Here is a 20,673-nt window from a genome sequence, read left to right as displayed (position 1 = left end):
GCTGGCTAGCACATAGTGAGCCTTTCTTTCTAATGTGATAAGCCTCCATTAATTCATGTGAGAGCTTTTCACTGTGTCTGAATAGCAGAATAGTACTTTCAAAAACTGGATGACACCCACAGTTGCTACAATGCACAGAAAGGTGTGAATGTGCAAAAACCTCTCAAAGAACTATGGTACTCCCTTAGTCGAATGCTCAAGCATTTTCCAGTCTGACTGATATAATATTTTGTAGGCTGCAAGAAAAAGGAATTGAATAAACAACATTTCATGTGCAAGAGACAAACTGCATGCTATGATTCACTTTGCAGTCCTCCCTGTTCAGACACTACTTGTGAAGAATGTGCTTGCTTATTGATTCACATATTCCCTTCAGCTTACTTTTGCACGAAAACCTAATACTGACCTGGAAATCGGAAGCCACCTTCTTCAGCCTGTGCGACAATGAATAGAGCGGATAATGGCAACTTTGTTCCGCTCCTGCTCCTTAAGCTTCTTCCACCCTGGTTGCACTTTAAGTGCCTTAATTAACTTGTTGCAAGATAAAGAAGCCACTGAAACTGGATAACCTGTCTCATCAAGCCTTGTAACCAGATTACTTACACTTTCAAGGCTAAAAAGAGGATAGCTCTTGGTTGGGGCATCTCTAATTGTGCGAGTGGCGATACTGTACTTAATAGGTTTTGAATGGCTAGACTTATGATCAAGAAGGGACCTAGAAGTTCTTGGCTGATATCCTGAGCATATGCGATCCCTCATAAAAGTAAGCCTGATATAAGAAGTTGCAGCACATTTTTTTTCTGGAACTTCTAAAGTGAAGTTGAAACCTTGCTCTTGTTCTCTAGATAGCTTCAGTACTACGATGATAGCTCTGCGAAAGTTACGTTTGCCCATGAAAATCAAATAATCATCCACGTACCTGAAAATTTTAAGAGCAAGCCCACTCAGGTGTTGATTAATTTGCTGGTCAATGTAGCCTTAAAAATATTACTAAGCACTAGTGAAACACAGGAACCTATGCAGATGCCAATATTCTGGACAAATATTTTACCTTGCCACCAGACCGAAAATGACTTTAAATAGAAATCAAGAAGCTCAAGAAAACTCGCAACCAGAATTTTGCACCTTTCAGCAAATTCCAGCTAATCTGTTTGATCGTGTGTGCAGTCCTTAACAAACTGCAGGAGACGTACCTGCGGCAAAGAATTGTGCAGATGTTCTCCATATATAATAAAGCCTGTGCGTTTCCCCAGATTACGCTCCTGCAGGAAGTGTACAACACTTGGAGAGCAGGGGGCAAGGAATCGGTCGTTGATTCTCAGCCTGTCAAGGTGTGCCTGCAGAAATTCTGAAACAACATGAATCCATGACTTATATTCCGACACAATGGTTTTGAAATTCATTCCCTAGCTAGTGTGTCTTGCACTGAAGAAGGTGCACAAAAGAAGACCTTTTTCCACCTTAACATCATTTGAGACCATTGTCAAACCAAACTGTTTCAACTTCACGACAGCTTAAGATTTCATGTTAGCTAGATTGGCATAAATTTCATTACAATTTTTGTCAGTGGCCGACACACCCTCACCCAGAAAAGTGCCTTCTAACATGACAACAAAGTGCCCTTCTTTGTCTTCAAGAAACTCCAAGTTTCTGCCCCATACTTTAGCACAGGTAGAATGCAATGATTGTACACAGGGATGTGTGTGTGTATGTGTGTGTGTGTATATATATATATATATATATATATATATATATATATATATATATATATATATATATATATATATATATATATATACACACGCGCACGCGCACACACACACACACACACACACACACACACACACACACACTTTGTATTCACTATCCAGGAAACAAGAGAAGCCAGACATGATCACTGAACAATTTCTGATTAACGGAATTAATTTTTGATCTTGTACATCTTTGTTTTTACTGTACATGTCCCTCACCTCTATCCAGGTTCCCAACATTTATATATAAAAAGCTTGTCTATCACCACATACATGTACCTTGAAGGTATGTGTGTGGAAAGCATTTTCGACCTCTGCTTGCTTTTCTGGCATGGAATAAAATGGCCCTTTTGTCTCTAAACCACTTATTTTTAAACCATTCCATTTGGTTTATTTTTCTAACTTCTGCTGAGTTGCATTCACATCTTCTATAGTTAACCAGCTCCGTTTTCTTTCTTGTTTCCCAAAATATGCCATCATGCCATGCTAATTTGGAAGGCCTTCTGTTAGCAATGGGTATTATATTTCAAGACTATCAGTGCAATGTTGCATGAAGAAAACTATTCTTGGATTCACGGGTGTACCCTTGTATAAAAGAAAACTCAAAATTAGTGAATTATTGTTCAGCTTGATATCATGCTGCATGGTTGTTATTTAACTCTGCAAGAGACTGGTCTTGCCATCCTACCAAAAGTGTATTTCATGGGTATTATTCTCTTTCTTTTGACATTAGGTTTATGTGGCTCACAGATATGCATCTGTGTCGACAATAACACCTGACATGGTCTTCTAATTTTATGCGAAATAAACTACATTTAATCAGATAAAAGTTGCATGTTTTGTCTCTTGGACCACTCTGCTTGAGGTCAAGACCACAACTGGGGATGGCTAGCTAAGATCTATGGTGTCTGTCCCATGTTATGGATATGACAAGATTTTGTGGTGGCAAGAAGATATGTCAGACATCCTGTGATCTTTCTAACTATTGTGCACAGTTATCAGCATGATAATATCCTTAATGCTACAAAGAATACCTCCAGCAAGTAGTCCATAGGCTTATGCCTTTTTGTTCATTATGGCAACAAAATCCAACATCCTTTGAAGCACGCTCACTCGCTGTCTCATGCACAAAATGAAGAACACTGCCTTCTCTAAATTTATTAGCATCAAGAAAGCCACTCCGGAAGCAATTATATACATACACAGCAACACACACCAAAACCTATAAATGGGCAAAAAACACGAACTGAGCTAACAGTTAAAGAAACCAGACACCCAACATGTGTTACATGTTATTCAAGTATGCACATTCAACCTGAGTTAGAGAGATAGACGGTTGACTCCCGCACTCATGCGCATGCATCTGGATATGTTAAGCCTCAGCTACTCTTTGTGTATCATACCTATCCCCATGTTTGTGAAATCTGGTGCACAACAGCAAGAATGATGATGGCTTGACAGGTGGTTCACCTTTCGAGGAGTTATGTTCTATAAGGAGGATGCATCAACTCTTCCAGCCAATGTACACATTACTACGTGAAAGCAGCAGCTTATAAACAGCTCAACACCGCACAACAGATAGTATATATTTGCCATGTATTATTAAATCTACATCATTAAAGTACATCAGAATTGGTGCTTAGGCTGGTGCACAATATATGCATTTACTTTAAACAATCATAAATAAGGCAGGAGCTTGTAATATAATTGAATATTCTTGCAACTGCTTTGATCATACAAAAGTCAAGGCTTTCTTTTTGGCATCACCCACTCCAATTCGTTTCCTTTTTTTTTGCCAAGTGATGCATCGGTAGCGTTCGTGCCATGCGCTTCGACCGTGATTCCTCCTTGTTAGCGCCTATTAAAAGCGCACAGCCATGATCATAAAACAAGAAAATTGCCACAACACAGTGGCCCCTGTCCACTTTTTTATTCACTTGACCGCGATACATTAAGTATGCTTCACTGCATGACATGACTGTATTGCAGCAAAGCTGATTTTATGGCATTGACATTAACAGACCTTTTGTCATTGTGCTGCTCACACGAGCATAAGCTCACAAAACCACAAAGTGCAGACTTGATTTGCTGGTAATTGATTTTATAGCTAACATTTCAAGACCTCCATATTGTTTACACAAAAACCAATGAAGTTTTGCGCGCTTGTATGCGCTTCTAAAGGCAGCATGACAACCTATAATTAAGGCAGCGTCTCAAGTGGCGACGAAATCATGCAAGGTACATCAACTTCCACAAAGCTATTGGACAATGCCATAAAGCACTGGCACAGGCGCCACCCAGGAACTGAAAAACGCTGTGACGACATCCACGAAAGTTGTTTCACTCACTCACTCACCTTCTACAAAGCTATCGGACAACACGATCAGTCATGGGCACAGGTGGAGAGGCTATTCAGCATAGTCAAGGCGTTTCTTGGCGGTAGACAAGCGAGCCTCACGCTAGGAGAACTAAAATCGAAGGTGATGAACCTGGGAAACACGGGCACCCTGCAAGGGGCTGTGCTCTCACCCATGTTATTTAATCTAGCAAAGACCAGAGTGGCGAGGAAACTGGAGAGTATAGAAGGTATACACTTTGCAATATATGCCGATGACATAGCCATACGGAATGCCAGCGGTAACGTAGGCCAAACGGACACTAGACTGCGGGAGAGCACACGCACCGTGGAATGCACACTAGGCGAGATGGGACTAAACTGTGTGGCGGTAAAATCGGAGCGTTTGGTCCTAAAACATCAAGGCAGGGGTCTAAGACCCAGGGGGTATGTCCCCGGGCAGGAACCCAAGGTTATCTTACGCTGTCACGTTGAATTGGTGATCAAGCAGGTGGAAAACATTAGAGTTTTAGGCTTCCACATAGCAGCGGGAGGTACCAACCTCAGTGCCATTCAACACATTTCAAACAAAACAGACCAAGTGATCAGGTTACTAAGGAGAATCAGCAACAGACGCAGAGGCCTGGGTGAGGACAGTGCTCTAAGGCTAGTGCACACCTTCGCTCTTTGTCACTTCACCTATGTGGCAGGTCTATTCAAATGGTCGCGGGCCGAGCTGAACAAGCTCAACACTATGATCAGAAAGTTAGTCAAGGCTACCCTAGATATACCCAACAGCACCTCGAATGTGAAGCTCATGAACCTATAGGCATACACAATATGATAGAAGAGATGGCGAAAGCGCAACAGATGGCACAGCAGGAAAGACTGATGAAAACGCGAGCGGGCAGGCTTATACTCAAAGCAATAGGGACAGACCCCAATAGATCGAGGAACCCGAAGGAGGCTGAGGTAGAGTTGAGCGCGGACCTTAGAGATGCGATCAGAACCAGCCCCCTCCCGGGAATCATGCACCCGGAACACAATGTTAGCAGAAGAAAAGCGAGAGTGAAAGCTTTGTTGAAAGGAATTGAACAGCAAGGACAACAGGTGGCCCTCGTAGACCCTGCCTGGGTCAAAGGCAAAGAAGCCTACACGGTTGTGGTGGTCGACAGCCAGGGCGAGGTGCGGGACGCCGTCACTATATTCACTAAGGATTCCACGGTGGCGGAGCAAGCCACGACTGCTCTAGCCATCAGGAACCGTAAATGGTCTTTCATTTATAGCAATTCCAAAGCAGCAATTAAGAGCTTTGACAGAGGCTATGTCGCTAGGACTGCAGTTAAAATTATCGACAAGGTCAAAACTATCAAAACTGAAATCTGATGGTTTCCTGCACATATGGGACAAGTGGACGAGACTCGGCTCAACCTCAACGAGGCGACGAACGATCTGGCGCAAGGACTTGCTTGCTGTGCCAGTCAGAACCGAACCGATGCCCACTACCATACTAGGGAGCATAAAGATCATTTACTAACTTACAACGACATCACTAACTACTACTACTTGGCGCGTAGGCAATTCCCACTGCCACACGCAAAGTTGAACAGGGCTCAGGCAGTCAAGCTACGTTTACTGGAAACTGGGACGTACCCCACTCCGTATTTCATAAATAAAATTCACCCTGAAAGAGAAATTAGGAAAGAATGTAACATGTGTGACGGCATCATTGACATCAGACACATGCTGACAGGCTGTCCCACGACTCTCGCCGACCCTGAAAAAAAAAAAGGCTTTACTGGCACAAGATGATATCAAGCTCTTCATATCAAAGTCAATTACGGGCTGTCCAGAGGGTTCACGATGGCGCCATAAGGCTTGGTCTGACGGTGCCAACATGGACGCAGCCCGCCTCGGTCTGAAGAGACCGGGCTTCAGGACTGTAATAAAATTTTGTGAGTGAATGAAGTCCGCTAAACACCACATGGGCAGAACTACTATGGCCATGCTTGTTGACTTCGCCATAAGCTCTCACATCTACGACATCAAACAGCCACAATCACTTCTCCACAGTCATGGGCACAGGCGAAGTCCGCACGGGCAGAACGGATGCACTTATTCAGAGCTCTCGTTCGCATTCATCGCTTTAGAGCCGCTTATTTTAAAATAATATATGAAGCCAAGTCAAATCATTATTTAATGTTCATTTGGGTGAATGTAGCGCTTCTGGGCCCTAAGTGCTAGAACGACCTGGGCAAAATAACGCTTACCTCCCCTTTCCACTCCGTCGACCGGGACGCAGGATTGGCGGGCCTATGACGAGCTAATCAAGGAACTGCAGAATGTTTCTGCTTGCTAAATAAATGTAAAATATAAATTAAATATTATACGGCAAGTTATAAAGTATAAACGTGTGGTGCCGGGCATTTACGCAATGCAGAAGTAATTTATTAATGTCATTCTTTTTCATGTTCAGCCGACAAACGATATCACAAGCGTAAATGAGTTGGCAGAGCGCAGCGCTATGTCGTCTACTACCAGGAGCTTGCACGATGCATGCAACAGGAACGCACTGGCAGCACTTCTTAAGTAGCGAGTGCAACAAAACCGTGAACTGGTTCTTAGGTTGATGAGGGTAGCTATAGGGACTTGTTGGTACGGCATATCTTATTTTGTTGTAGCACAAGCTGAACAAGGGATAGCGCTGTGCGTGTCAGATGTGTCTTTCTGTTGTCCTTGTTCAGCTTGCGCTATAACAAAATAAGATATGGTTATTAGGGTCACCTTTACTAGCCGACTATGTCAATTTTCCTTTTTTTTTCGCCCTTTGTCATCGGCTCGGATATGACTCGCTCGCCGCCGCGCTGCCGCTATTCCTGCGACCTGCCCCACAGCGTGTCGCGTGATGGAAGCAATGGAACTTGAAATCGAACATTATGATATACGGGCCCTGCACTGGCTGCGTTCAGTAAAATCGAAGAGTGTGGTGCTGATGGTGCGCGCTGTGCCATGAAATTGAGGAACAAAGTGCGCCACTCCCGAACTAGAAAAAAAAAAGGGCAGCCAAATAAGAGATCTCCATAATATCTTCCCATCCTGACTGTATAGTCTTATCAGCCTAACGAAGGAAGCGCTGGACCAGCTTAGGTTGAACCCTTCTGATTGCTGAACGGCGATCAGCAAGCTATTCATGATGGCGATAGCACTGGGAATTCGATCTCACCATGCAAATATCTCTTTGGCATTGGCTTTGAAGCGGAGGTCATGGGAAAGCTGACCCAGCCCTTCTACCGGCCAACACAGTAATTGTGAGAGCAACTTCGTGGACAGTGTCGGCAGCAGAGATGTGGGCAATTCCAATGAATGCTTCACGTCCGACCGACCTCTGGGAGCTGCAGGCCAGTGGCGATGAACCGCAGCGCGCAATATTCCTTCCTCTGCGTGGAATGGCCACTCGTATGCTTGCACCCGAGTCTCCTCCATTTGATAGCGTAGCCTGCAAAAGGTTTAGTTGGAAAGCCGGCAGGGGCGGTGCAACTCATTATCCGTCATTTCTTTGAACACGTATCGCACTTCCAGCCGTGGTCGACACTGAAAGAGCAACGCCAAGCAGACGACAAAAGCAAGTGATAGCCTCCGAACCAACGCACGCATGCGCAAAACCCGTGTGTCTCCAAGGTTGCGTGACCAGCGCATGCGGCCAGGGTTGCAAGCCAACAGCCAAGCCACAGCAACGGAACCCAAAGCGGACTACCCCTTCGCCGGTTCCGCCCTTAGCCAAAGACTTCTTCACTTTGGAAATGATTGACAGATGGGTGACGTGATTGTAATTGGCAGTGCCGCCCTGCTGTCTCTGATGGCCTCTGATGCAAGCAAAATTTTGACCAATCAGATGAGGCCAAGTGAACCGGTTCCCTTCTGAACTGCTATAAGATTCAGCCCCAGGACACCTTGAAGATGCACCTGGCAAGCACCGTTCCGTCTGTCATAATGATTCATTTTCTACTAAAACAGCACGTAAAAAGCTGTTTTAGCCTTACTATTACACAAAAATATGTTTTGTTTAACTATGAGAACTTGTTATTGCACGTGCAATTATAAGATACATAAAAATATCAGTGGGCCGCTAAAGTTGGTGAACAGATGACAAGATTCACTTTCATTCATTCATTCATTCATTCGGGCTCACTTTGGAACAGTTTGTCATCTGTTCTTGCTTTTCTTTGCTTGGTTATGCATTGTAGGTGAGTAAAGATGTACGCGTGAATGAAAACTTTTTATGAAGATTTTACTTTAAGAGCCCATTATTTGTGTAGCTATATCTACGTTTTAGACGAAGCCTCTTAAAACACCAGCCAACACGAGCCTCGCAGACACATATACCGTCATTCCCATGACGGCACAGCGCCCCTTAGGAAACTTCCATAGACGGTGGCGCCAGATTTCCCTCTAGGTGTTATAGCGAGAAACTCTATGCCGTCTTGGAACCGAAGCCGAATTTTTCGGAGGAAACCCGAACCGGTTCGACCATAGGTTCAGCCAATGCCACCTTTAGTAGATGCCTGCCGTGTCGCTAGTTTGAACACTTGAACATGTCATTTTCAAACATATATCAGAGTTCCTTGAAAATAGCAACCTGATCGATTCCAAACAGCATCATTTTCGCAAGAACCTGTCAACGGTAACACAAGTGCTTGAAACTGTTCATGATTTTGCCGCATCATTAGATAAGCAAAGCCAGGTAGACATTATATTCTTAGATTTCGAGAAAGCCTTTGATTGCGTTTCCCATCCTAAACTGCTTGTCAAAAAGAAATCAATATTCAAGAACACTTCATTAATAAGCATGTCTTTCATTGCGACAGCAGAGTGTTTCCATCGACAGCATTATTTCCAGTCCGGCCCCAGTTTTGTCAGGCATACCGCAGGGATCCATCCTGGGACCACTGTTCTTAATTTTCATTAATGATATTACTCAAGACATACCAGTAAAAACTAAGTTGTTTGCTGATGATTGTACACTGTATAATGTAATTCAGTGTCCTAATGACCAGGCTCTTCTAAATTCATCTCTATCTAAACTAGACCGTTGGTGTTCTGAGTGGCAAATGAAGGTAAATGAGAAGAAACCCATATCAATGACAATAACAAGAAAACGGATTCCCCTACACTTCCAATATTCAATAAATGGCCGCAGTCTTTCTTCAGCAGAGAGTTATAAATACTTGGGTGTCATGATCACGTCTGATCTCAGGTGGAACACACATATTAACTACATACAATAAAAGGCCATGAAGGAGCTTGGGTATCTCAAACGTTCCCTACGTCAGTCGACAAAAGGAATAAAGTAACTGGCATATAAAACATTTATTACGCCGATTCTTGAATATGCTTCCGTCTTGTGGGACCCATTTACTGAAGTTAATATAAGAAAACTCAAAAGCATCCAAAGAAAATCAATAAGATTCGTCTTTAATTCATACAGCTGGCACACATCTCCGACTCAGCTGCTAGGAAAAGCTAATTTAGAAACACTTCAATTAAGACGTCATCGTGATAGGTTGAAATATATGTATTTAATATATCATGATAATCTGCGTATCAATAAGGAATTGTACATTCAACAGGTGACTCGTCGGTCCACACGAGGAAGTCACTCGAAGAAAGTTAGAGAATTCACCTGCAGAACCGATTCCTTCAGTAATTCATTTCTTTCGCGAACTATTCGAGAATGGAACCGGCTCAGTGCACATATTGTCGAGAAACCCACCATACAGTCATTCTTAAGTGCTTTATAATTCTTCCATCAGCCTTCGATCTTCAGCAACACTTATCATCTCATGACATATGCTATGGTTCTCCCGCAAAATCCTCCGATATGTGATGAATTAAAGCAGTTTGTCATATTGTGTGACGCGGATGGGTAGCTTGAATGGGCCGTGCTCTTATCTAATTTTTTCTTGTCAAGCACTCTGTCAATATATCAGAGCACAGTCCTATATCTGCAGCACGGGTTTGTATGCAAGCGACATGCAAACTATTGGTCTTCCGCTGCTTTTCAGTGCGTGGTGCGAGCCTTGTGTAATGTGTTCTTGTCTTCTTATTTTTGATTATTTCTTCATATGTACTGTCCACTCCTGTCTACGGCCTTCCCTGAAGGCTGGCAGTATTTATCAAATAAATAAATAAAATAAATAGGTATGTCCTTCATGCATGTGAACTTCAACATAGCTGATAGAAAGTTGGCCTGCAAGAAAAGGTTTGTTTTCGAGTCCTGTAAAGGTGGCCCACCTGAGTAGAATGCTACATGTCGTGCTCCAAGTTTACATTGTATAAAAATGTGAAATCTCTGTACTGACAGCCTCTTACAATCAGGTTTTTGCACGGAAAGAAGGTGATGTCAGCAGAGATGTGCCAGCAGGCACATAACATGTTTGGGTTTCATAGGCAATGGTGTAGAAATATAGAAGTGGGCTAATACAATGCGCATGATGACAATGCTGGCTGGCTAATTACAGCAATACTGACAAAAGCCCCCGATGAACTGAAAAAGAAAAAAGTTGATTCTCAATTTCGAAAATTTCCTGTTTCCAGATATCTGACTTTCTGTCAGCTAAGACTCAAGTGACATTTTATGTGCAGTCTCCGGCAGCAGCATAGCATGACTCTAGCATAAAGTAGCCTAGTTGGTGCTGTGCTACGACAAATTCCTGCAAAACCATGGTTTAAGCCTGATAGAATAGCCTATGCATCACTGTACCTGGCTATATAAACATATTAATGGGATTAGGATTATTAGTTTACTTCGAGGAGTTTCTGGAGGCTACACACTTTCCTGCCAATTTTGGGTCACTGGGTAGTTCGTGGTCTAGTGGGGAGTATCAAGCTGCTGTGTTCGAGATGAAAACCAATCATTGCGCCACTTTGGGTGACAGATTTGTGACATTTGGTAGGCGACACTCATCAGTTAACTTGGTTCACACCAACTTGTGTCACTGTTTATGTGCCGCCCTTCAATGAACATCCTTCAACCTAACTTGTTGCTGGGTATGTAAAGCTATGTGCCACACCTCAATGAACCTCTTTTATGTCAAATTTGGCCACTGCATACATGAAACTGGGTAGTACTGTATTTACTCGAATCTAACGCACACTTTCTGCCCCGATAAAATGGGTGCGAAAATTGCCTGTGCGTTAGAATCGAGTACGAACCCAAATCTGCGTTACCATATCTCTATCGGCATTACAAAATTGCCGCCTCCTACGTGCTTCGAGTCTAGCTGCTGTAGCTTCCTCCATGTGCTGTAGCACATGTGCTTAGGCAATGTGTCCTTTAGCTTAGGTTAATGCAACGTCACTCTTACCGCTTTCTGTGCTTGCTCTGTCAGCATGGATGTTGGCACTGCCCCACAAGCCATCTGTTGGCTTGGGCAGGCCCATATTTGTACCCTGTAAATCCACAAATAAAAAATTAATTAATTTATTAATAAAGTGCTGACTGCAAAGACATGCTGAGTTGATCACGATGAGCAACTAAAAGGGAAGCGATCGTGTGTGTGGAGACGGACACAAATCGGGCCGTATCACGGGTGTTCGGAGTTGCCGGACCTTGAATGTGGGACTGGTGCAAACAGGAGAGGCGTTCTACACCGGCCGCTGTTACATAGGCGCGGCCGTGCAGCCCCTATTTTGAAAACAGTCTGTGATGGAGACAAGTCTACAAGTCTAGGCGCACCTCACTGTGTTCTCGTCCCTTAGTTCGCATTGAAGTGAGAAGCCACACAAAGGTCAATTTGCATCCCCCCTGCTACCGCACTTCCTCACTCAAGCTTGTTGATAAAGAGTTTCTGTGGTCACTGAGTGAGAGGTGTCCATGTTTTGTGTGCGCGTGACACCATGCTTGTTAATTTTTAGTTAGCAAGCGAATGTTTAAAAGTATATACAACCGATAAAACTACTATCCTCACTTTTTTGTATAGCTGTCTACTAATTTGCTATTGTAATGGATGCTTCGCCTTTCGAGCGGAACTGCAACTTTTTTTATTTATTGCAACTTTAGAGCGTTGGGAGTGAATCTTAGTTTTTTCCAAATGAGAGAAAGTTGTATTTCTGTATGAAAGAATGAGGTATGCGGTATTGTAACGGAGTTTTCTTTAAGGTCACGGCAAACGGGTGCGCGTTACAAATGAGGGCTAGAATTGAGTAAATATGGTGTGTGCCACTTTTAAATAACCCTCTTTAAGATTAACTTGAGTCACAAGGCGTGCGTGACAGTATGTGCCAGTCATTGACGAACCTGCTTTACATGAACTTGAGTCACCGGGTATGTGTCATTCAAACTGTTACAGCACATATACATGCAGGAAAAAAGTAGTTCAACACGTGAACTGTTCAACGGCTGTAACAGTTTGAAGAACGTGTCACCAACCAGCCCACAAGGAACCATTATCGTTATTAGGTATGCATTTCTGGATAAACGGCGCTCTTCAATTAACCGATTTGACACCAACTTGAGCCCCTAGCTATAATAACTGGGTGTATGCTCTTCAATGGCAAAAGAAATAAAAATAAAATTTATCTGGTGCTGAGCAAAACGGAACCCGTGTCGTATTTCTGCACCACCTTGCTAAAATATATATTCACACGCGTGCCACAAGGGGACATTGTGGCAGCACCACGTGGTGCTGCATGTTCAGAGGAAAGCGTTAGAGAGGAAACCGGCGGCAGCATAGGTGGCTTGTGCTGATCCATTTCTTAAATTCTAATCACATTAAAGTCGACATTGATCATAAATTAGTTTCTGCCAGAATTTTTCATTGATGATCTTGCCTGCCTTAAAGGGTATTCAGAACTTTCCTTTTCGACAACACTAGCAATAAATTTATTTCTCACATGCAAAAAACATGGCAGGTCAGTCTAGGTGGTAGACTTTGGAAGCAGAGCAAGATCTTAACACAGCCTCCCTGACTGGACCAGTCAGCGTATGGCCAAATTTCTTCAGTTCGTCATAGCTGTCAAACTGACCCACTACTACTCCAGGAGCCTTGTCAGTTTCTTTCACAGAGCGCCGGGTTGGCAATGCTGTTAGCCACTCGCCTTGCTGCTGTTGAACAATCCTGAGTACAGAGAGCCATGTCAGCACCTCCTGCTGAAATTCTGCGCATAAATGTATGAAAGGTGCAAAAGCTATACACTGGAAATGGTCATTCAAGCACCGCAACAAAATTCCACAAATGCAAAGTTGCAAATAATGCAAAAACCGAAACTCTGAAAGCACTTTTATCAAGAACGTATTTAGATTAACAAGGCACTCGTGCTAGTAACGTGCAACTTTGAATAGGTATAGATAGCCTTGCCGAAACTTACAGTTCAATACAATTTCTGCTTTTGCCGTAAATTAATTGCACACCTTCAATAATCTCACTGCCATGTCACATCCAACAGCAACTGAAATGACAATTTTATATGCACATGTCTGCAATGCAACAAACAATGCTGGTTAGATCACTATAAGCTGTGGAAAATTCTGTGTCCAACTAGTCCATACGGATATGAAATCCATGCTAAACTTCCAATTTTTATACTTACTGGTGCATACAATTGGCAGGTTAATGAATACAGAACCAACCTCATTCACCAAATTCTCTCTTGACCAAGCAGCTGTGCCGTAAGCAATGTCATGCTACTTGCAGTAGTAGTAGGGCATTACTGGCACGCTTCACTAATCCCTGCCATATCTTGCAGCAGTTATTCACTTAGTGCATAACATGACTGTTGCTTTGGGGCTAGAGAAGGCACCACATATGTATAGTCTGTTACAGAGGAACCTCATAACACCAGCATAACACCACAAAGTCCCAAATAAACTGAGGACCTCTTAGTAGTGGAGTCCTTTTGTTAAGCAACATGACCAAGTCAATCTTCCTAAATTGCAAAAAACTTTGTGTTGCACTATTTTGAGTGAAGTGCCATTATTTTGCTCTGCACTTAGATTAGCAGCACTAAAATTACTGTTTGGTAGCAGTAGTCTTTTTGCACTTCGGCAGTAAACAAAGCAATGATAACAATATACATTTAGCATGGAAGCTTGGGCTTGTTGGCGATACATTGGAAAAAGGACACAGGGAAAAAAAGACTGGGACACGAGTGAGCGACAAGCACATAGCAGTCATGCCTGGAAAAATTGGAAAAAGGACACAGCGCCGTGTGCATGTCGCTATCTTATGTCCTTGTCTTTATTGCGCTGAGTCCTTTTTCTAACAATATACGCTCTACAATATTAAGTTCAGCAAAAGCCCAACAGCCCAGAAAGCTTTAGTTGTGCTTGTCGCATACCTTCCACAGGCAGAAGCTGCCTAGGACGTGACCTGGGCTGTGGGGCTCTTTTAATAGAATGGGATACTGGGAAGAAAAACGAAGCAAGTTCCCCCCTTTCTAACATGTACCACCAGCTTCCAGAAGCCATTTTAGTGAAATATGTTGCTACCAAAAGTAGAAATTTCAAAATAAATGTGAGATGTAAAGAAGAAAGTTTTACGCTTAGGTGGTTTTAACAGGTCAAGAATAAAAAAAGCTTAGCATATTTAACCATTGTGCTCACTTATGACATTTCACCTACTTTAGAAAAACTAGTTGTACACCGAATTCAAAACAGATATGCCGAATGAATTACTACCCACCTCGTGCCTCTGTACTCTCAGACACATGAGCAGCCTCCTCTGTGTACATCTGTGAACTCCGATCTTCATTGTTTGTGAAGGAAAGTGAATTATTAACACATGTTTAACACCCCAGAAAAGCATGCAGGCTGCAGTTTAACATAAAACCTATACACAGTGTAAAGAAGAATTCTTGCATTGCACTTCCATTGGAATGCATTTGCACATAAATGAAACTGAAATCTCGTGCTCTGCAAAACAACGCTACCACCACTGGCCCGCTACCACAGGTAAATTTTGATTAGACATCCTCAAAGTACTATAAATTTCTAATAGCGTTTAACTTGCAACTGCAGCTGTCTATATATATATATATATCACAAAGTATTCAAGACTGAGCTTTCCATACTCCCAGGAGCATTATTGTTTATTCCGCAACCCCATCACGTTGCTCAGCAGCTACATTCTGCAGGTCTAACTTTTTCATATAATTCAGTTTTTCTCAATACTTTCATTATAATTAACTTATATCAAATTTTTTTCCATAACCTGCCACTAAGTAGATGTTGCATATCTGCCCGACAGACAGTTGCCACCGAAAAGCTTGGTTATTTAGCTTGCTGGCCCACTTTTCGTGAGCATATGTACAGATGGCAATTTATGCACCGTTACATATGAGAACATGCTGCAAGTGCTTGGTATCAAAGCTGCCTCAGCAAGCACTGGTGTTAGCCAGCCCTGAGGCATCAATTCCTTGCAATCAAAAACACCTGTCAAATTGACCATTTTTACAAATTTTTTTGCACACTACGTGTGGGCTGTTATGAACCGAATAAAGAAAAACATAACCCAGTATTAAACTTATAAAGACTCGTTTAAACACAAACAAAACATGTATTCTTCATGCGCAAACACTTTCACAGTAAAAAACATTACTGAAATATTTAAGTTTTCTATACACAGCATGCTGTTAAGTACACTCTACTGGTAACATTGTAAAATTGTTGCCGGGAGTTGTTTGAAGACTAAGGAGTACACACTTGTACAATGACTAAATGAGCATTTAAAAAGAAGAAAGGAACAGAATAGGGTCGAAACACTTGTTCTGTTCCGTTTTTCTTGGCGCTTTTCAGGTCTGTTTCATCGTTGCGCTAATATGCATCTCTTGGTGTACTCCTGACAACTATTATTTCTGGACTTCACACTTCGGTGTGCTATCTACCTCCAAACAAGGAAAGCCACAAAACATACCAGACGAGTCCTGTGGCAGACATGGATCTTCTGCAGAAAAGAAAACAAGCACTTAATTACATTTACAAAAAAAAAAACAAAAAAAACACGCTGCTTAAAAGATTAATAAGGGACATCACTTTCTGGATGGTCATTTTCCTGACTCCCTGCAAGAGAACAAAGGCTCTGAGGTTTCAAGTCATCGAAATAAACAAAACATTCGCTTGGAAACTTAGATTCAAGTGAATTCTTTCATTGATTTGTTCAGGACAAACAAATGCAACCACCCCAGCCAATTTCTGCCTATCTTTAATGGTACACCTTTCTCCCTTGCCCCACCCGCATACTATGCAATAATGTGTTAAAAACCACGTAATAATGAAAGTGAAAGAAAGTTAGTCATGATAGTGATTTCGAGCTGATTATTTCATGCAATGGGAGAAGCGACATGTGCAAAACATGTGCGACACGTGTGAAATTTGTGCACATAATAGCAGCAACGAAGAGAAGACTAAGCAATGCGGAAATAACGAGAAAAAATATGGTATACAGTTTAAAGCACGCAATAAAATAAAAAGCACATGGTGCATGAATAAGTGCACAATTTGTCAAGCATGTTATAGCAAATGAAAAAAAAAACAAATATGAATAAACATGAACTGAAACATGAATATGAAACATGCTAAAAGACGGCTCCAGTGAACTGTGTAATAAGTTGGTGATGGAATGCATGAGGATTAGACAGAAATGTGATGCTGTCTGGTAGATTATTCCATAACCTGATGGCTCGTGGAAGTGCTAATGAATTAAAAGATAAAGTGTTGCCATAGATCTGTGTAAGACTCAAATGATTGTGCAATCTTTTAGACGTGTGGGATGGGACATCGAGGTGAAAGGAACATGATTTGGAGTGTACATACTTGTGAAATACTGTTAGTAGAGCTATGTCACGGCATGTGCCTAAAGGTTGGAGAAAAAGATCAGTTTTAGTCTGAGTGGCACTTGAATGGTAGTTACAGTTTCTTGAGATGAATCGTGCGGCCATATTTTGGATGGATTCTAAAATGGTGACCATGTTATGATAAGGAGACCAAATGGAGGAAGCAAACTCAAATTGTGGGCAACAAAAGTAAGGTAGGTTAGTTTGCGAATATTAGCAGGGGAACTTCTGAGGTTACGGCGTGGGTACCTAAAGACTTGGAGGTGACGGCGTGTATGGATGTGATTTGAAAAAATGAATATGAAAGATCTGATGAAAGGTGAACACCGAGATATTTGTAATGGGAGATGTGAGACAGTAAGTCATATTGAACATGGTCTGTATAACTAGAATTGTTGATTGCGGCTCAATGAGATGACTACATTTTGATACGTTAAGGGTCATTAACCATGTTTTGCACCACTCTTTCATAAGATGAAGATACATGAAGGTACATTTTATCAGAAAGATCGTGCACATGTTAGTAACACCTCAATTACCTTATATTCTCCAGTGGTACGCTAGTTTAACGCCAATTTGTGTGCGTCTTATGTGTGCACAAAATTTGCACCCTATGTTCCATCCTATGAATCACTATAGTATATCAATTGGTAGTTCGCACTTTCATGTGTCCTTCCTCTGTAAACATCTTTTTGCGCACAAAAACAATGTTTAGCAGACTTCACCAACTTGCCCAAAGAAGAAGTCCTGGTGAGTCTCAAAAATCTCCTTCACAGATTTTATATTGTGAGGAGAAATTCTGTCACTGCATGGCCCTCTGTTCGAGCAATCACATGTGGCTGACAACTTCACTGATAAAGATGGGAGAAAAGAACGGTTATAGAGGCAAAAATTGTCGCATTATCACCAAGATATATTGCCTAATGCAATGCCTAAAAAGTTTTTTTTTGTTGGACAAGAGGATCAGGGTAAGGCTCAAGACCTTTCAGCATTCTATTGCACAAATCAAAGGATTAACCAAACAAGCCCTCTGAAGTGCAGCAAGGTGAAGGAACATTCATACAATGGAAACTTGGCATTTGCTTGAGAGTGGCACGCATGGACCTGCAAACCTACACCGGTCATATTCGCGTGCATTTTACACCTATAACATAATGCAGGTTCCTGCAATTAACCTACGTCGTGTTTGCGACGAACACTTGTGCAAACATGGTACCTCGCATATCACCGTCAAAACAAGCAATACTAAATAGCAGCTTGGCAGACTAGCTGGAAGAAATTTAGTCTTGGTATTCAAGACAGCCAAGCTTTATAACAAAATTCAGCGGGAGAGTAGAACTATGAGCGGCTGGGCCACGTTCCGCAATATTTGTGTCATAGTTTACATTCGGGTTACTCACCATGTGCCTTTTGAACTGCATGTGGCGAGCAGGGGCTCAAGCAAGTCGCGATTGGCCAGTCGCCTAAATCCAAGATAAACTGGGAAACAGTATGAACATGCAAGACATGAAACAGTAGACGTAAGTGCTACATCGAGTGCCATAAAAAAAAAAGATGCAACAGCTCACTTTCTCGGGCATTATCTGAAACAGCAAGTCCCACGAAGGATGAAACAAATTTGTTTTCACGATCGATGCACAACACTAAAAGCGGCAACTGACGCAACAAGCGTTTAGAACGAGTTTAAACCTTTTCACCATAAGAGACAAAGTACTGCCAAGTTGAGAGCTAACATGTGCCTCATTCACAACAGCACTGAAAAACGTAACAGGAGCTGCATAAAACCAGTAGTAAACGCGCAGCAAGCATTAGGAAACGAGCTGCTCCAGCGTTGCACCCAACTGTCACTCGTGATCGCAAGCTCGAACGGCATCCGGTTCTTCCAGCGCAACTAGAACAACACTGTAGCACACAGTAGATAAGAAACCATAAAATATAATTAAACCATGAACCATAAGCAGCTCCAGCAGCGCGCGTAAAATCATATATTTGTTTAAAAAACGTCACAATCACGTGGGCCACTACCAATAGCGGAGCGCCTAGAGTAGTGGTGTTAATCACGTGGCAGGGGCGTGGCTGAAGCGCGGAGAACCGGGGAACTCGCACACTCGAGCAGACGGCTCTAGCAGGCGGCATTTGTAGCAGACGACGTACGCCGCCAATTTGCAGTGCCTCGTGCGGTCTTCAACAAGCTATTTATCAGTCATATCGTGCAGCGTCGACTCGATTGAGATGCTAAAATGAAGGATTTTCGAAACAGAGAGGGAAGAAATTACGGACTGAAGCTGAAGGTACTCGTCATCGAGAGTGAAGCATACTTCCATGAGCGTCGCTCGAATCGGCCATGCCCGTTGGTGCCTCAGAATCGCCACTTGTTTCTAGCTGTCATTTTCGAGTTCCATTCTTTGGAGTCAAATTGTCCGCACGGGCTATTTGCTTCGAACAGCCTCTTCTTTCCCCGGATGGTGACCCTATATTAGTCTGGACCAGCAGGGGCGTAGCCAAGGGGGGGGGGAGAGGGCTTATGGGGCTTCAGCCCCCCCCCCCCCCCGAAATTTTTTCGTGCTGTCATGTGCCGCCGACCAAAACAACTCCCGGCGCCAGAAATCATGCTCGATTTTGTCTAGAATTTATAGGTTCGCTCTGTGACAAATAAGTACACCAGCATAAATCGGCATTTCTGTGCCCTTATACAGTACGTTTTACTCAGTAGTCGGCAAAATTTTCGCTTGTTTCTCCTACAGAACCTCCGTCACTACACCCATAGCATTTTCTCGAGTGGCCAATGCGTCGTCAGCGTATGGGGTGTCATGACGAAAGAAGGCCTTGGCTCGCTTATACAAACTGAAGGTCCATTTACTGCAGCCGCTTACTGCGATGTGCTTTCACACGTCTTTCTCCCGTAGATTCTTGAAGGACCCTTCGAAAACGGTATGTATTTCTTTCAGCACGACCGCAGCCCCATCCACTCTGCGCGTTCGGTGACCAAAGTCCTAGAAGAACACGTTATCTCTACACTGCAGTGGCTATATCTGTAGGGGCGGATATGAACCCCATAGAAAACATCTGGGGCATCATAAAGAGCCGGCCGGCTGCTCACAAACTCGGCAGTACAATGGCGGACGCCTTGTGGACAGCCATGAACGCCGAATCGGAGGCCCTCCGAGGCTCATGTCAGCAGGTGGTGCAACCCCTCTACGATTCCATGCCACGACGCATTCAGCTTGTCATTGCCGCCAAGGGCGGTAGGATGAAATAGTGAAAAGGAAATGCGAGGAAAACATTTCCTTGAAACTGCGACAATCGTATTTTTTTCTATTCAGAATAAAGAGATTATCCTTTTTTAGTAACCATGCCCGCTAGTCTTCATGTGGATTTCATGCCATGCTTAGCATCGCACGCGCTGCGGAATAATGTCAGTAAATAGCACTTTTTGATCGCTACGTTCCGCCAGCGAGAGCGGTTTGTACAGGCCGCTCTGCCGATAGCGCGAGCTCTGTCCATCGTCCAGACAGCCAGGGCAGAAACGCATATAGCGACGAATATAAAGCAGTTATGTATCCTGTTAGTAAGCATGGCGAAATGTTCGCCAGTACCCGCGTAGCTAGCAGACATTTCTATAATTCACAAAAGGGCCAAGCTCGGGCCTTGGACATCATGGCTGCTGCGTCGCTGCTTCGCCATCAGCACTACTGGGGCGCAATCGGAGATCTTTGTTCGAAACACGCTTTGTTCAGTTGCTGCAACGTCACAAAGTGG

The 20,673-nt window shown here is 43.0% G+C and overlaps 1 protein-coding gene across 2 annotated transcripts; it reads right to left on the bottom strand.

The window, feature by feature from the left end:
• Positions 1-7,516: 7,516 nt before the first annotated feature.
• Positions 7,517-18,843, bottom strand: LOC135900211 (uncharacterized). Of its 2 annotated transcripts, XM_070538037.1 has the most exons (7): positions 18,483-18,843; positions 18,315-18,393; positions 15,996-16,025; positions 14,766-14,828; positions 13,111-13,242; positions 11,451-11,535; positions 7,517-7,582 (listed from the first exon to the last, which is right to left on the bottom strand). In XM_070538037.1, exons 1-6 carry the CDS (start codon positions 18,492-18,494, stop codon positions 11,471-11,473), a joined length of 381 nt encoding a protein of 126 aa, XP_070394138.1. In that variant the 5' UTR covers positions 18,495-18,843; the 3' UTR covers positions 7,517-7,582; positions 11,451-11,470. The 2 variants fall into 2 exon arrangements, with proteins under 2 accessions (XP_070394138.1, XP_070394137.1); XM_070538036.1 differs by lacking the exons at positions 7,517-7,582; positions 11,451-11,535 and having other exon boundaries at positions 12,852-13,242.
• Between the last annotated feature and the right edge of the window lie 1,830 nt (positions 18,844-20,673).

Source organism: Dermacentor albipictus, chromosome 4 (genome assembly GCF_038994185.2).
Source record: "Dermacentor albipictus isolate Rhodes 1998 colony chromosome 4, USDA_Dalb.pri_finalv2, whole genome shotgun sequence".
Classification (NCBI taxonomy): Eukaryota; Metazoa; Arthropoda; class Arachnida; order Ixodida; family Ixodidae; genus Dermacentor; species Dermacentor albipictus.
Note: the sequence above shows the minus strand (reverse complement) of the source record. Positions and strands in the feature narration are given on the sequence as shown.

What these genes read in the sequence shown, in the direction of transcription:
- LOC135900211 (XM_070538036.1), bottom strand. An exon ending in TGCAGTTCAAAAGGCACATG is followed by an intron (nt 16,026 to 18,314) that starts GTGAGTAACCCG and finishes TCTTTTCTGCAG; the next exon opens with AAGATCCATGTCTGCCACAG. An exon ending in TGAGAGTACAGAGGCACGAG is followed by an intron (nt 13,243 to 14,765) that starts GTGGGTAGTAAT and finishes ATTTATGCGCAG; the next exon opens with AATTTCAGCAGGAGGTGCTG.